General features: G+C 41.6%; 1 protein-coding gene across 1 annotated transcript in view; it reads left to right on the plus strand.

Annotated features, from left to right (window-relative positions):
• The window catches only part of LOC102428965 (arachidonate 12-lipoxygenase, 12S-type-like), a 15,574-nt gene extending 6,205 nt beyond the window's left edge, over nt 1-9,369 (plus strand). Inside the window, exons 9-14 of the mRNA XM_006105857.1 lie at nt 1,716-1,802; nt 2,032-2,201; nt 2,657-2,778; nt 8,664-8,764; nt 8,895-9,065; nt 9,190-9,369. Coding sequence (XP_006105919.1) covers nt 1,716-1,802; nt 2,032-2,201; nt 2,657-2,778; nt 8,664-8,764; nt 8,895-9,065; nt 9,190-9,369 — 831 coding nt within the window. The remainder of the gene's footprint in view (nt 1-1,715; nt 1,803-2,031; nt 2,202-2,656; nt 2,779-8,663; nt 8,765-8,894; nt 9,066-9,189) is intronic.
• The last annotated feature ends 6,505 nt before the right edge of the window (nt 9,370-15,874 follow it).

Below are 15,874 nucleotides of genomic sequence, written 5' to 3' on the forward strand. Positions count from 1 at the left end.
AATGGCACTTTGATACAGGAAACAGGGCAGAGCAGGGGGCAAAAATCTACAAGTCTATGAAAGCAGAGCTGTGGTCATAAAGAGTGTAATTAGGAAAAGAAGCCAGTTTGGAGGCAAAGATTAGGTATTGAGCTTTAGATATAAAGAGTTTGAAGTGTTGGTAAGATATGGGTTGTCAATAAAGGGTGGTGCCCACAATGAATATTTGACAAGCAGAAAAACTGATCTGTAATGTCTCTGGGAGTCCCAGTGCCAACCCTCCTCTGGGCTGTGGTTGTTCGGGGTTCTAGGGTGACATAGACAAAATAGTTACTAATGTAGTTCATGGGCTCTCAGATTTGATAACCTCATGATGCCTTTGCATGACCATCTCCCTCCTAGCTTGAATCACTTATGCCCAATTTTACACTTCAAAATGCCCTTTTACTAGATAAGCTCCCTCCACAGCCATATTCCATCACCATAGCAACTCCATCCCATGGCAGACAGTCTTGTTGGAACTCCCAGGAGGACTAAGCCTGCAGAACTTACCAAGGTTACCTGTGCAAGCTCTGGATTAATTGGGTCTGAAGCCTGAATCCTGGTCTCAGTACTTACCAGATGTGTGTTCAGGGTCCTCATCTCTGAATGAGGATAGCGATCTGCATTGTTGGGTTGTTAAGGCATTACAGACTAAATGCTAGAAAAATGTCAGTTTTCTGCTGTTATTTTGGTTAGCATCATCATTACTATCATTGCTGTTAGGAACTCTGTTATGGGTTCTTTGCTCCTCACTGTGGTCTTAGTGTTTTCTGTGAAACCAGCATCTCTCCATGAACTTTCTGAAAAGAACAACATGAGCTCCTTTGATATCTTGGTATCAGGAGTATCACTTGTGTCCTTCCTTTATTCCAGCATCAAAAAGCTCTGATCAATACTCAAACAGTCTAAATCTTGTATATCAACCAGGAGGAAATGAAATAAAATTCATCTAAGATAAAAAGAATATGTTAGTTGTACTTTTCAATAGCTAAAAAAAGAAGGAAAGAGTGAACAATTAGGAATGGGTACAGATTTTATGACAACCCATTTGCTGCTTAAGCAGGGAGCTTGATATCATTTCTAAAATTCTGACTGAAGATACTCTTTCCCCAAAAGAATCCAAGAGTAAAACAATGAGCAGTTGGAGGGAGAGCTTTGAAAATGAGCAGAGAGGCTAGTTTAAGGAATGAGAAGATGTGAATAATAGAGGAAGCATGAAATGATATTGAAAGCTAAGGGGTAGCTTCTAAATGGACAACTACATTCAAGGTGGATACAATAAAGGTAATAATACCTCCTAATCAATGCTTCCGTGTGCCAGGCACTAAGCTAAACACTCTTTATATATTCCTCATATAATTACCACCACATCACCTGACTTAGGAGACCTATTATCATCCTTGTTGACAAATGAGGAAATTGACAGATGAGGTACTTGAACAAGTACCAAAGTGAGTAGTTAAGCAAGCATTTAAGCCCAGGTCATTCTAGGTCCACAACCCCACTCACAGTACAGTCATGGAGAACATGAGAGTTAGTGATCATAGCAGCAGAAGGAGACCAGCCTACAAAGGCACTGGCAGGGAGGAAAGCATCAAGAGGAGAGAATGTTCCCAGACTGAGTGCCACTCCCTACAAGGGAGGACCCAAGCATGGACTCCAATAACTACCCTTCTCTAATCTTCTTCATCCAGCTCCTGATCCCACACACGCGCTACACCACGGAGGTTAACACCAGAGCACGGACACAAGCCAACTCAGATAGTGGAATATTTAGTCAGGTAAAGAGGAAATGAGGGCATGGGGCTGCCTAATCTTTCATCTCTCTACAACCTCCTGCCATCTTCACAGTGTCACACCACCTGGTATGAATGTCCTGATCCTTAAACCCATTAGCCTGTTCATTTTATACTTTTAATTTTGTAAACCCCATTGTGAACCCCTTATATACTATGCCAAGATTGTCAGCTCTTCTTTATCACTCAAGACCTATCAACTCTCAAATTCCAGGCAGTGAGCACAGGTGGAGGGCCCCATGTGCAGTTGATGCGTCGGGCCATGGCTCAGCTGACCTACCGCTCCCTCTGTCCTCCTGAAGATCTGGCTGACCGGGGCCTGCTGGGAATCCCAAGTGCCCTCTATGCCCATGATGCTTTAAGGCTCTGGGAGATCATTGCCAGGTGGGTAAGAGTGGGATCCAAGAAATGGAAGGCCATTTGGAAGAAAGAGAGTGGGTCTCTGGCTTGAGGTCAGAAATGGGCAAAAGGAACATGAAAGAAGAAGGTCCAGACAGAGGGAGCAGAGGAGACAGTGTATAGAAACTGAAAAGTGGAATAAAGGAAGAGCCTAGCTTGGGGAAACTGGGAATGGGGAGATGGGGATCTGGAAGTACTTGGGTTTTTTTTAGAAAGAATTGTTATTAATCATGTATAGGGAACACTTAAAACTAATGTCTCACATTTCCTTTCTAAACTAGTGTGTAGAAAGAGGTTGTGGATGTCCCAAAAGGAAAGTCTTGTAAGACTTTTTCATATACAATGAAAGTTGATTAGACAAAAGCCAAAGAAAAGGATTAACGGTCATAGGCTACAGCCTTGTACTCTCAAGGAGCTCAGCTCCCTTCTCCTCTGGGCAGGTACGTGGAAGGGATCATCCACCTCTTCTACCAAGGGGATGACGTCGTGAGAGGGGACCCTGAGCTGCAGGCCTGGTGTCGGGAGATCACTGAGGTGGGGTTGTGCCAGGCCCAGGACAAAGGTGAGAACTGGGCCAAGAGAAGGAAGTTGTTCAGACACTCTGCCCAGAGCCCCTCATCAGCCTTGCAGACACTCTGCCCAGAGCCCCTCGTCAGCCTTGCAGACACTCTGCCCAGAGCCCATTGTCAGCCTTGCAGACACTCTGCTCAGAGCCCCTTGCCAGCCTTGCCCTTCTGGGGACATGATCCCAATCTCTCATCACCCTCTCACCCTCCACACATGAAGCATATGAATACCATTCCCACCTCCTAAGTATTAGGACAGTCCTACAAACCCAAGGATTGTCCTCCCCAGAGACCCTGATCATCAACCTTTATGTCCATCTCCCATTCCTGCCACAGATGCCCTGAATCTTCCACAGCATAGAGCCCAGTGGTTCCAGAACCATGACCAGTGAGGGATCTGCCCAGGCCCTGCTTGTGCCATCTGAAGCTCTTCCTAAGAATATAAGTGGGGAAAATTTTCCCACCAAAATCCATGATGACTCTCTTTGGATTTCCCTCCCTTATTCTCTTGCCTTCTACTGTCCACCACACATGCAGAGGGTCCAGACACATGCAACACTACCACAGTGGAAGGTCATTTCTAGGTGCAAATTAAATATTGGCTTTCTCTGCCCAGTTCATTCCTTCACTAGGATCTGCCTTTAGTTCTCGCATCTATGAGGAAGAAATAGCTTTTATTGAGCTTTGCCTAGTTTCATCATCATCTCTCTTGCACACATGGGCCAGCCGGGTCTGTTTTAAATTGTCCTTCAGGCCCTGCGCCCACATACTTCACACCAACACCTTGATTCCCATCCTCAGCCTGTGGGACAAGTATGAACATATACTGGGAAGCTATTATGGCCAGGACATGGGAATACAAGGATTAATATACCAATGCCAAACCCTTGGAGTATCTGGGCAACACTCCCACCACCCTGACCCTTTCAGGACCAAATGTTCTCTCATACTTTTCAGTTCTGTTCTTCAAGCATCCCAAGCCCCCAAAGATGCTTCTTCCTCTCCCTGGCCATCCTCTTCCCATGACATATCTACCTTAAGCATTTACAAAATACACTCATATATCAGCTTTAATCTCTGATTCCCCCATTTCACTCCCTCAACTTTCAATGTTCTCTCTGCCCTATTATTCCCACGTTATTCTCATTAAAGGCCACACACTAATATTTGTTTCTAAAGTACTGGTTTCTGCCTCTTTCCATCTATGTGACCTTGAGCCATCCACTAGGTCTCTTGCACTTTGACTTTTAGTTTCTGTAAAGCTAAAATGGACAAAATATTTGCCATCCATTCTCACTTCGTACCTGATAGAATATTTGAGACCCAATGATATAATGTGTGACAGTACTGAAACTTACATAGTATATAGTGTTAGCTGCCTAGTTTAATCATATGCTGAGTTTAATCATATGCTCTACCCCACACAAAAATACCTCCCCAATATGATCAGCATGTGAAATAGGAGAGTCCAGATTCTGCCATGCAGTAGATGACCTTAGTCAGGCATCAAACTCTATGACCCCATCTCATTGCATTCATCATGTTTATTTATTCTGCAGCTTTGATACTTCGACATCTTGGAGTCTTGTTGACCCAGAAGGCACCACCCTTCCCAGGGCCAGCTAATTCTCAGATATAGCAAACCACTCCCCCGGGAGCATGCTTTCATATGCCGGAAGTCCCAACCACCACCTGTATTGAGCTCTTACACTCTGGGCCGCTATTCCCCTGGCCTAATCACCTTGGGCCAGGTACCAGCCTAGGGACAGCTACCACACTCCAGAGCCCACTGGAATTATAGCAACTAGCCTGTCCTAAACCTGCTTATTCTGCCTTGCTTGTTCCTTCTCATGGAAACCGTGACAAAGGCTCCTGCTACCTTTTCCCCTCACCCCTCTGCCTCTTGACCAACCTTGGTGCTCCCAGTGTGGTCCCCTGTGGTGTGGCAGGTACCCATCTCTTGGGATCTGTGAGTCTAACACATACCTTTTCCATGGCAGTTATCTCCTGACCTGTTGGCCTCAGCACAACTGAATAATAATAGAAACTATATTTTAAAACACTTGCCTGTATATTGAGTGGAATGGATAGCTGATTTTGACACATCTCCCTGTATTTGAACTGAATGAATTACTTCTCTTTCTCTGCATCATTTCCAAGCTATCTATAAGCACTGAACCACTTTTGGGGAGACAGCAATTGTTGAAATACAACAAACCTAGAGAAAGGTCCATACTCATAGGTGTACAACTTATGATGTGTTACTACAGTGACACACCTGTATAATTAGCATGAAGATTAAGAATCAGAACTTTACCAGCTCCCCAGAAAGCCCCTTGTATACACTCTTCCAATCTATCCACATGAAGATAAATATTATCTTGACTTGTAGGTTGGTTAGTTTTACTTGTTTTGACCTTTCACAGATGGAAATACGAGCATGCACTTGCTTGTGTCTGGCTTCATTCGCTGAATACTATGTTTGATATTTACCTACTTCATTGCATGTAGCATGTAGTTTGTTCATCATCATTGTGGGCACCTCCATTTTATGGCTATGGCACCATTTATTTTTCCTTTTTGATACTGATGGATATTAGTATTGTTTCCAGCTTGGGGCGATCAATATTAGTGCTGTTGTGAACATTTGTGTGTGTGTTTTCCTGTGGACTTGATGGACTTAAATTATGCAAAAGTCAGCTTCAGTAGTTATTGACCCTTTTCCCAAAGTGGTTGTACTGGTTTTCACTTTGTTCAGCAGAGTTTCAGTTATAGTTGCTCCATATAGTCTCAAATACATGAAAAAGGTATTTCTATCTTTTTTACTTTAGTCATTTTGGTGGGTATGTAGATCTGTCATATTGTGAGTTTAAGTTGCCTTTTCCTGAAGACTAGTTGCTCTGAATACTTTTTTCTTGGTTTAATAGTCATCCAGAATATCCTCCTTTATGAGGTGCCTGTTAAAATCTTTACCCTTATACCTCTAGGGTTGTAACTTTTATCTTGTGCGTTTTTAAAATTGAAGTATAATTGATATATATTATTAATTTCAGATCTACAAAATAATGATTCAATATTTGTATGTATTGTGAAATGATCACCACAGCAAGTTTAGTTAATATCCATCACCACATATAGTTACACAATGTTTTCCTTTGATGAGAACTTTTATGATCTACCCTTTTAGCAAATTTCAAATATACAATACAGTATTAGTAACTATAGCCACCATGTTGTACATTACATAATAGCCATGCTGTACATTACATCCCATGACTTAGCCTATATAATAAAACCCTAATATGCAAATTGGCCAAACGGTGGAATGATCGGTCACTATGACACACACTGACCACCAGGGGGCAGATGCTCAATGCAGGAGCTGCCCCCTGTGGTCAGTGCACTCCCACAGGGGGAGCGCCACCCAGCCAGAAGCCAGGCTCACCAGTGGGGTCATGGCTGACTAGCGCAATGGCAGTGGCAGGAGCCTCTCCCACCTCTGCAGCAGCGCTAAGGACCCCTCAGGGGATGTCCGACTGCCATCTTAGGCCTGCTGCCTGCAGGCAGTCAAACATCCCCCAAGGGGTTCCCGGACTGCGAGAGGGCTTAGGCCGGGTTGAGGGACCCTCTCCCCTCCAGTGCACAAATGTTCTGCACTGGGCCTCTAGTTTATTTTATAACTGGAAGTTTGTAACTTTTGACCACATTCACCCATTTCACCCACTCTTACCTCCACCTCTGGAACTACCAATCTGTTCTCTATATCTATGATCTCAGGGTCTTTTTCCTTTTTTTTTTTTAATTCCACATATAAGTGGGACCATATAATATTTAACTTTCTCAGGCTATTTATTTTATTTAGTATCATGCCATCCCATGGTCCATCCCTGTTGTCACAAATGGCAAGAATTCCTTCTTTTTTAAGGCTGAATAATATTTGAATATTATTTGAATATTTGAATATTTGAATATATATATATATAACTTTGTTTAGTCATTCATCCATTGATGAACACTTAGGTTGCTTCCATGTCTTTTTTTAAAAAGATTTTTATTGATTTTTAGAGAGAGAGTAAGCGAGAGGGAGAAACTTTGATGTTAGATAGGAACAAGTCTATTGACAGTTGCCTCTTGTACACCCCCTACCGGGTATTGAGCCCACAATCCATAATCTGGGCATGTGCTCTGTCAGGGAATTGAACTCGCAACCTTTCGTTGCACAGGATGATGCCCAACCAACTGAGTCATACGGGCCAGGGCAGTTGCTTCTATGTCTTGACTATGGTAAATAATGCTGCAATGAACATGGGGTCCAGCTATATTTTCAAGTCAATGCTTCATTTCCTTTGGATAAATACCCAGAAATGGATTTGCTGGATCATATGGTAATTCTACTTTTAATATTTTGAAGAATCTTCATACTGGTTTCCATAGTGGCTTCACCACTTTCCACTAACAGTACACAAGGCTTCTATTCTCCACAGCCTCACCAATACTTGGTATTCCTTGTCTTTTGATAATAGCCATTCTAACAGGTGTGAAGTAGCAACTCATTATGATTTTGATTTACATTTCCCTGTTAAAAGTGATGTTGAGCACTTTTTCATGTACCTGTTGGCCATCTGTGCGTCTGGAAAAATGTTTATTCAGAGCTTCTGTCCACCTTTTAATAGGAATCTGATTTATTTTGCTATTGAGTTGTATGAGTTCTTTATATATTTTGGATATTAACACCTTATTACATCTGTGATTTGCAAATATTTCCTCCCATTCAGTATGCTGCCTTTTAATTTTGTTGGTGGTTTCCTTTGCTGTGCAGATCTTTAGCCTGATGTAGTTCCCTTTGTTTATTTTTGCTTTTGTTGCCTTGGCTTTTGCAAATCCAAAATATCATCACCAAGACTGATGTCAAGGAGCTTACACCTATGTTTTCTTCTAGGAGAATTATGGTTTCAGTACTTTAATCCATTTGTCCTTAATTTGAGTGTGTGGTATAAGATAGCAGTCCAGTTTCATGCTTTTGCCATGTGGCTGCCGGTTTTCCCAGCAACATTTATTGAAGAGACTGTTCTTTCCCCATTGTATATTCTTGCCTCCTTTTTTGACTCTTTGTTCAGTTCCATCGATCTATGTGTCTGCTATATGCCAATACCATACTGTTTTGACTATCTTTTCTTTGTTATATAATTTGAAATCAGAAAGCAGAATAAAGATGCCTTGAACTCTGTTCTTTCCAAGATTTCTGTGGCTATTTGGGGTCCTTACTGATTCCAGCCTAAAATTACAAAATTGATTTATTCTATTTCTTTAAAAAATGCAATTGGAGCCCTAATCTGTTTGGCTCAGTGGATAGAGCATCGGCCTGCAGACTCAAGGGTCCTGGGTTCGATTCCGGTCAAGGGCATGTGCCTTGGTTGCGGGCACATAACCAGTAGGGAGTGTGCAGGAGGCAGCTGATCGATGTTTCTCTCTCATCGCTGTTTCTAACTCTCTATCCCTCTCCCTTCCTCTCTGTAAAAAATCAATAAAATATATTAAAAAATAAAATAAAAATGCAATTGGAATTACACAGGGATTGCATTGAATATGTAGATTGTCTTGGGTAGTATAGACATTTTAACAATATTAATTCTTCCAATCCATGATAATAGAATATATATCCATTTATTTGTCTTCAATTTCTTTCATCAGTGTCTTATGGTTTACAATGTGCAAATATTTCACCTCCTTGGTCCAATATATTCCTAAGCGATTTTATTCTTTTGGATGCAGCATTATTTTACATGAATTAATGAATGAATGAATGCTCCAGACATTAGCACTTATTTCCTTATCTTTTTCAGGGATTGCAGTTTCTAAACTTTGGTATTTCTTCTCCTAGGTTTTCCTGTCTCCTTCCAATCTCGGGCTCAGCTCTGCCATTTCCTTACCATGTGCATTTTCAGATGCACTGCCCAGCATGCAGCAGTCAACTTCAGCCAGGTATGGACAACTGAGAGCCTGGGTCCCTGAAGGAAAGTACTTGGACAAGGGTAGGCTCTAAGGAAAGAGTTGGGAGCCAGAGCCCTGCATATCAGAGTGTCTGGTTGACTTCAGATTCTTCCCCCCTCAGCATGACTGGTTGTTCTGGGTCCCTAATGCCCCAAGCACAATGCGGATGCCCCCTCCTACCACCAAGGAAGATGTGACAATGGCCACAGTGATGGGCTCACTCCCAGATGTCCGGCAGAGCTGTCTTCAGATGCTTTTCGTGAGGCAAGTGGGCCGGCAGCAGCCAGACATGGTGAGAGGGGATTTGGGGAATTTTGGGGCAGTGATAATGGAAAAGAAATTGCAGAGTGTGGGGCTGAGCTCTGATTCCTGTGTCTTGAAACTAGAATCTGATCAATCCTTCTTTTCTGCTTCAGGTGCCCCTGGGGTATCACACAGAAGAATATTTCTCAGGCCCTGAGCCCAAGGCTATTTTAAGACAATTTCAAGCAGATCTGGACAACCTGGAAAGGGAGATAGTGGCCCGGAATGAGCAGCTTGACATTCCCTATGAATACCTGAAGCCGAGCTGCATAGAGAGCAGTGTTGCTATCTGAGCCCCAGTATAATGGCCTTTCGTAGACCACAGGCCAATACTAGGGTTAACATTTTCCTTTTGAGTTTTATGTTTTCCTGGATCTGAGTTGCTATGGTTCTATTTTCTTTTCTATCTGAGTGTCCTCCCTGAGTATATCACTAGCCTGAGGCACTGTCCCATTTCTAAATCATTTACAGTAGTGGGCAAACTGCTGTTCGCGAGCCACATGCGGCTCTTTGGCCCCTTGAGTGTGGCTCTTCCACAAAATACCACGTGCTTATGTAGCCTTCTCCTATCTCTGGAAAATTTGTCCTTTTCTATTTATTATATAATCATTTGGGGATAGATTTATTAATATAGTGTGAGATTAATGCTCAATTCTATTTTCTTTTGAGGAAATCTATTATATAAGCACAGTTTATTTAAGAGCTCATCCTCTCTCACTGATCTATTATGCTAGTATAAATCACGTTGCCATATCTGAATGGGAGTATTTTTGAATTTCTTAGTCTACATATTCATTAATATGTTTGTCTTACACTGTACCACAGTAACATAATTACTACAACTATAAAATTAAAATAACATACTATTTCATAATATATATTCATTAAATTTGTCTTAGAGGTGACAGTTTTTCTTTGACTTCTGATCTTTCATGTAAAATTAAAATCAGCTTGTTATTCTCCAATAAAATCTATTGTGATCTCTGTGTTAATGCACTGCATCTATATGAAGTTTTTAGTCTTAAACCAATTTTGCATTCTTGAGATATATCCAATTTGCCATTTTATATATTGTTAAATTCTGTTATATTTTCACAGGCTTGGGAAGAACCAGGCACCTTTTCTGACTATCCAATCAACTTCCCCATCCTTTCTGGGGTTCTACTGGTTTCCCCCTCTAACCAATCCATTTCCTAGATCCTCTGGGGTTGTGTGTCCCTTATCCAATCCAATCACTTTCCCAAGCTAGGTACCTCCCTTTTATGGTCTCTATCTTAGTTCCTACTAGCATGACTCACAGTAGAAGCACCACCCCATGCCATCTTGGCTTCTACTGGACATGCACCCAGCAGAGGAATTTCTCCTTTATTGTTTACTAGAGGCACAGTGCACGAAATTCGGGGTCCTAGGCCTGGCTAGTGATCAAGGCCGATCAGGGCCTTCTGGCTGCTGGCCAGGGCCTTCCTGCCAGCTGCCAGCTGCCAGCTGCCAGCTGCCAGCTGCTGGCTGGGGCCTCCTGGAGTGGGGGGAGGGACCAAGGGAGGTTGGCCGGCTACAGGAGGTTGGCTGTGGGAGCTCACTGAGCAACAGGGGGCAGCTCCTGTGTTGAGCATCTACCCCCTGGTGGTCAGTGTGAATCATAGGTACCAGTCAAATGGTTGAACGGTCGGACGGTCACTTAGGCTTTTATGTATATAGATTATTGTAGCAATTCTAGTTGTGGCTACATTTCATTGCTAATATAGTTTATTTGTACACTTTTCCTTTCTTTTCTTTCTTTTTTTTTATTGATCAGTCTTGCCAGGAGTTTGGAGTTTGGATATTAGAATCTGGAGAATGAGAGATGAAATGGAGACTTAGTCTTCTTGAAATAGCTGTTATGAACACTGATAAAAGGCTTAGAGATATTAGTTCCAATGATCCCAAAGCTAACAAGGATGATGATGGTTTTAGGGTTTGGGGGAAAAGGATGGGGTTTTACCAGTAGAACATAGACTATGGGGGCTTTTAATTGAAGCCTTTAGCTATTGTCAAAGTGGCATGCTTAGTCCAGCTCCTCAGGCCTCCAAGTTAACTGCTTCCAAAGGAAACAGGGCAGAAGGGGAAACTTACTGCAAGCTCTATGCAAACAGGAGGCTTGTATGAAGCAGGGGGTCCCGCGGGGGTGAGGCCGACGGAGCCCTAACGAAGCATGCCTGACTCCGGAGACCAGGTTCAGTGACGCAGATCTAAGTTTATTGTGTAAGTGCAGCAGTATATATAACATTTTTGACCAATCAGAAGTTTACACAATCCTTAGGGCAGCCAATGGTAGGAGAGATCAGGGTACTATGTAGTGGCTCTAGGAGGTTTGCTCAGGCGGGCGCTGCCACTTCCCGGTGTGCGGAGGAAGCTTGTATAGGCAGAGTGTGCTCACGCCATTGCATCTGCCACTGCACTGAGATAAATCTCCTGAGCTCTTCCCACACTTGTAGAGGCGCTCTATCAGGAACTCTGCCACATTACTTATTACATTAATAAACAAAGCAAAATATATCCTTTTGGCACTTGCCACTTAAAATAGATTTTTAAAATAATACACTTATCACAAATAAATCCTCTAGATAAAGTTGAAATAAAGTAAGTATTCCTTAATATGACAAAGAACATATATAAAAAAATAATTGAAATGTTATATTAATCAAAATTATTCCTCTTAAAATCTGGAACAGGCAAGAGATCACCACAGTAGTCATCATTATTCCAGATTCTTTGGGAGAGCCCAGTTGCTGGAATGGGAAAGGAATGATGTAATTACATTTAGGGAAACAAATAACAAAATGATCATTATTGGAGACGATGTAATTATATTCCTGGAAAGACCAAAGAACTCAATTACAAATTATTAGACCTAATAAGAGAGAGGCTACAAAATAAATACCAGAATAAGATACCAAATGAATATAAAACAAAGGATAGTTTCCTTTATAGTAATAATAGCCAGTTAGAAATTTAAGAAAAGACTCCCTGCCTTTCATTGACACATTATGAAATAAGTAAATAATTATAACAGAGAAATAAGTCATCTATGTAGAAACCTATCACATGTTTTCTGAGCAAGGATCCTCAAGATATTAATCAGAAGAAGAACCTCAATATCATGATGGGATGGCAATGCTGGAAGACACAGTCCCACAGAGAATAAAAGCATGGGCTCTGCCCTAACCGGTTTGGCTCAGTGGATAGAGCGTCGGCCTGCTGACTGAAGGGTCCCAGGTTCGATTCCGGTCAAGGGCATGTACCTTGGTTGCGGGCACATCCCCAGTAGGGGGTGTGCAGGAGGCAGCTGATCAATGTTTCTCTCTCATTGATGTTTCTAACTCTCTATTCCTCTCCCTTCCTCTCTGTAGAAAATCAATAAAATATATTTAAAAAAAAAAAAAAGCATGGGCTCTGAAGTTAGGCTATTTAAGCTCAAATCTAATTATAGGGTGTTTCCATAAAAAAAAAGGCAGGGGAATATATTTACTCCCCTTATTTCACAGATTAGGTTGCCATCTATGCCTCAGTCTGGGTCCAAAGCACATGCATGAGAACTTGTCCCTCATCTTGCTAAGTGGTGCCCCGAGAGCTTGAGAGTGTCCTGGAATGCTGCTGGGAGGCCTTTGTATGTAATGAAAGAATGATTGGTATCTGATATGTCAAAGCACAGGCAGAACATTGAGCTTCACGGGATCTGGGGGGCGTGGCCAGCCTGAAAATGGCCATCACCCCCTCACCCAGGCTGGCCAGGCACCCCAGTGGGGACCCCCACCCTGAAGGGAGTGTGGCCAGCCTGAATATGGCCCTCAGCCTCTCACCCAGGCTGGCCAGGCACCCCAGCGGGACCCCCACCCTGACCTGGGACACCCTACAGGGCAAACCAGCAGGCCCCCACCCATGCACCAGGCCTCTATCCTATATAATAAAAGGGTAATATGCAAATTGACCCTGGGAATGACTGGTCACTATGACACACACTGACCACCATGGGGCAGATGCTAATGCAGGAGATGCCCCCTGGTGGTCAGTGCACTCCCCCAAGGGGAGCTCTGCTCAGCCACAAGCCAGGCTGATGGCTGCCAGTACAGCGGTGGTGGTGAGAGCCTCTCCCGCCTCCTCAGCAGCACTAAGGATGTCCGACTGCAGTTTAGGCCTGCTCCCTGCTGGCAAGTGGACATCCCCCAAGGACTCCTGGGCTGCCAGAAGGATTTCTGACTGCCAGCTTAGGCCCAATCCCCCAGGAAGCGGGCTTAAGCCAGCAGGTGGACATCCCCCGAGGGGTCCCAGACTGCAAGAGGGCACAGGCCAGGCTGAGGGACCCCCCCGAGTGCACAAATTTTTGTGCACTGGGCCTCTAGTCCATCAATAAATGAATGGAAGATGTGGTGCATATATACAAAGGAATATTTCTCATCCAATAAAAACTAAAATAAAAATGAAATCTTGCCATTTGTAACAACATGATTACAAATTCTAAATGAGTAGAATTTTCCATGGAACATATGAGAATATTCAGATTTAGTAGCTTCTGCCAGTTCCTTAGGTGATTAAAGCAGTTTATATTCCCTCTACCAGTGTTCTAGAATGCTAGTTGTTCCATATTCAACCGCCCACCCCCCCAAAAAAATTCATTTCACTTATATGTGTAATCTAAAGAACAGAAACAAGCACATAGACACAGAGAACAAATTGACAATCACCAGATGGGATGGAGGTGAGGGAATGAGTGAAAAAGGTGAAAGGGATTAAGAATTACAAATTTTCAATTATAAAAATAGTCATGTGTTTACAAAGTATAGCATAGGAAATAAAGTTAACAATATTGTAATAACTGTATAGGTGTTAGTTGGGTACGAGATTTATCAGAATGATCACTTATAAGGTCTAATCACTGTTGTACATCTGAAATTAATATAATATTGTATATCAACTGTAATTCATTATTTAAATTTTAAAAAGAGAAAAGAAGCAAAGTCCTACAAAAAAAATGAATCAGACTGTAAACAGATATTTCAGCAATAAAAACTGCTAGAAAACAATGAGTAGGTCTTAAAATGTTCCAAGGGAAAAGTGTTCTTGGAATACTCTGCTTAAGTAGCAGATGAATTATGACATTGGTGTCCTTTCTGAGCTGCTCATCTCCCGGCCTAAGTGCTGCACTCATTCTTCACACATCACTTGAGAGAGCTTTATGGTAGCTTGCCTTTCGTTAATAGAACATTAACAGCATCTCTGAAGACCCTCTCATGACCCCTTGCAGGCACTTCCCCACGTCTAAGGATAACCACTACCTCACAGTACCCACTATGTAGTAGTTTTGTCCTTTTAATCTTTATATCAATAGTGGTATTAGCCATTTCTTGGTTTATACTTAAAATATTCAGAGATTATTAAAAATATAATTAAATTTAAAAAATAGTGGTATTGGCAGGTACATTTTTGTATATAGCTTCTTTCATTCAACGTTGTTTATGAAATCCATCCATGTTGTTTTATTTTTTTTAATTCTTTATTATTGAAAGTTTTACATATGTCTCCTTTTCCCCCCTTGACCTCTCCCCAGCTGCTCCCATGGACATTTGGGTTGTTTTCTGTATGAGGCTACTACAAATAGAGCTACTATTAACATTCTTGTACATCTTTTGGAGCATTTATGTATGGATTTCTGACGGGAATAAATGAGTAGCATTTCCCATGAAAGATATGGAAATGTTCAGAGTTAGTAGATTCAATAAATAAGAAAAATCCCAAATAAACAACCAAACATTACATCTTAAAGAACTAGGAAAAAAAACACACCAAGAACAAATGAAGTCCAATGTCAGCAGAAAGAAAGAAATAATAAAAATAAGAACAGAATATATATATTAATTTCAGAAAGGAAGGGAGAAATAGAAACATCAATGATGAGAGAGAATCATTGATTGGCTGCCTCCTGCATGCCCCCCAGCAAGCCCGCAGCCCAATGTGCCCTTGACCAGAATTGAACCAGGGACCCTTCAGTCCACAGGCTGATGCTCTATCCACTGGGCCAACCCGGCTAGGGCAAGAGCAGAATTAAATAAACTAGAGAACAAAGAAACAATAGAAGAAATTAATGCAAGAAAGAGCTGGATCTTTGAGAAGATTGATAAAATTGACAAAACGTTGGCTAGACTCACTAAGGAATAGAGAAAAAATAACCAAATAAACAAGATCAGAAATGAAAGAAAAGTTATGACACCACAGAAAACAAAGGGTTATATGAGAATACTATGAAAGACTATATGCTACCAAATTCAATAACCTAGAAGAAATGGACAAGTTCTTAGAAATATATAACCTTCCTAAACTAAATCATGATGAACTTGAAAATCTAAATACACAAATCAACAGTAAGAAAATTGAAACAATTTTAAAAACCTCCTCAAAAGTAAATATCCAGGACCAGATTTCTTCACTAGTGAATTCTACCAAACACTCAAAGAAGATTTAATACCTATCCTTCTCAAACTCTTCCAAAAAATTGAAGAAGAGACAATACTTCCTAATATATTTCATGAGACCAACATTACTTTGATACCAAAAACTGGCAAAGATAACACACAAAAAAGGAAACTACAGACCAATATCTCTGATATTTAAATACAGAATGAAAAATCCTAAACAAAATACTAGCAAATTGAATACAACAATACATAAAGAAGATAAAACATCACAACCAAGTGAGGTTCCTTTCTGGGACACATGGATAATTCAATGTGATATATTACATTAATAAAATAGAGGATAGGCCTG

This window comes from Myotis lucifugus, unplaced genomic scaffold (genome assembly GCF_000147115.1).
Source record: "Myotis lucifugus unplaced genomic scaffold, Myoluc2.0 scaffold_729, whole genome shotgun sequence".
Classification (NCBI taxonomy): Eukaryota; Metazoa; Chordata; class Mammalia; order Chiroptera; family Vespertilionidae; genus Myotis; species Myotis lucifugus.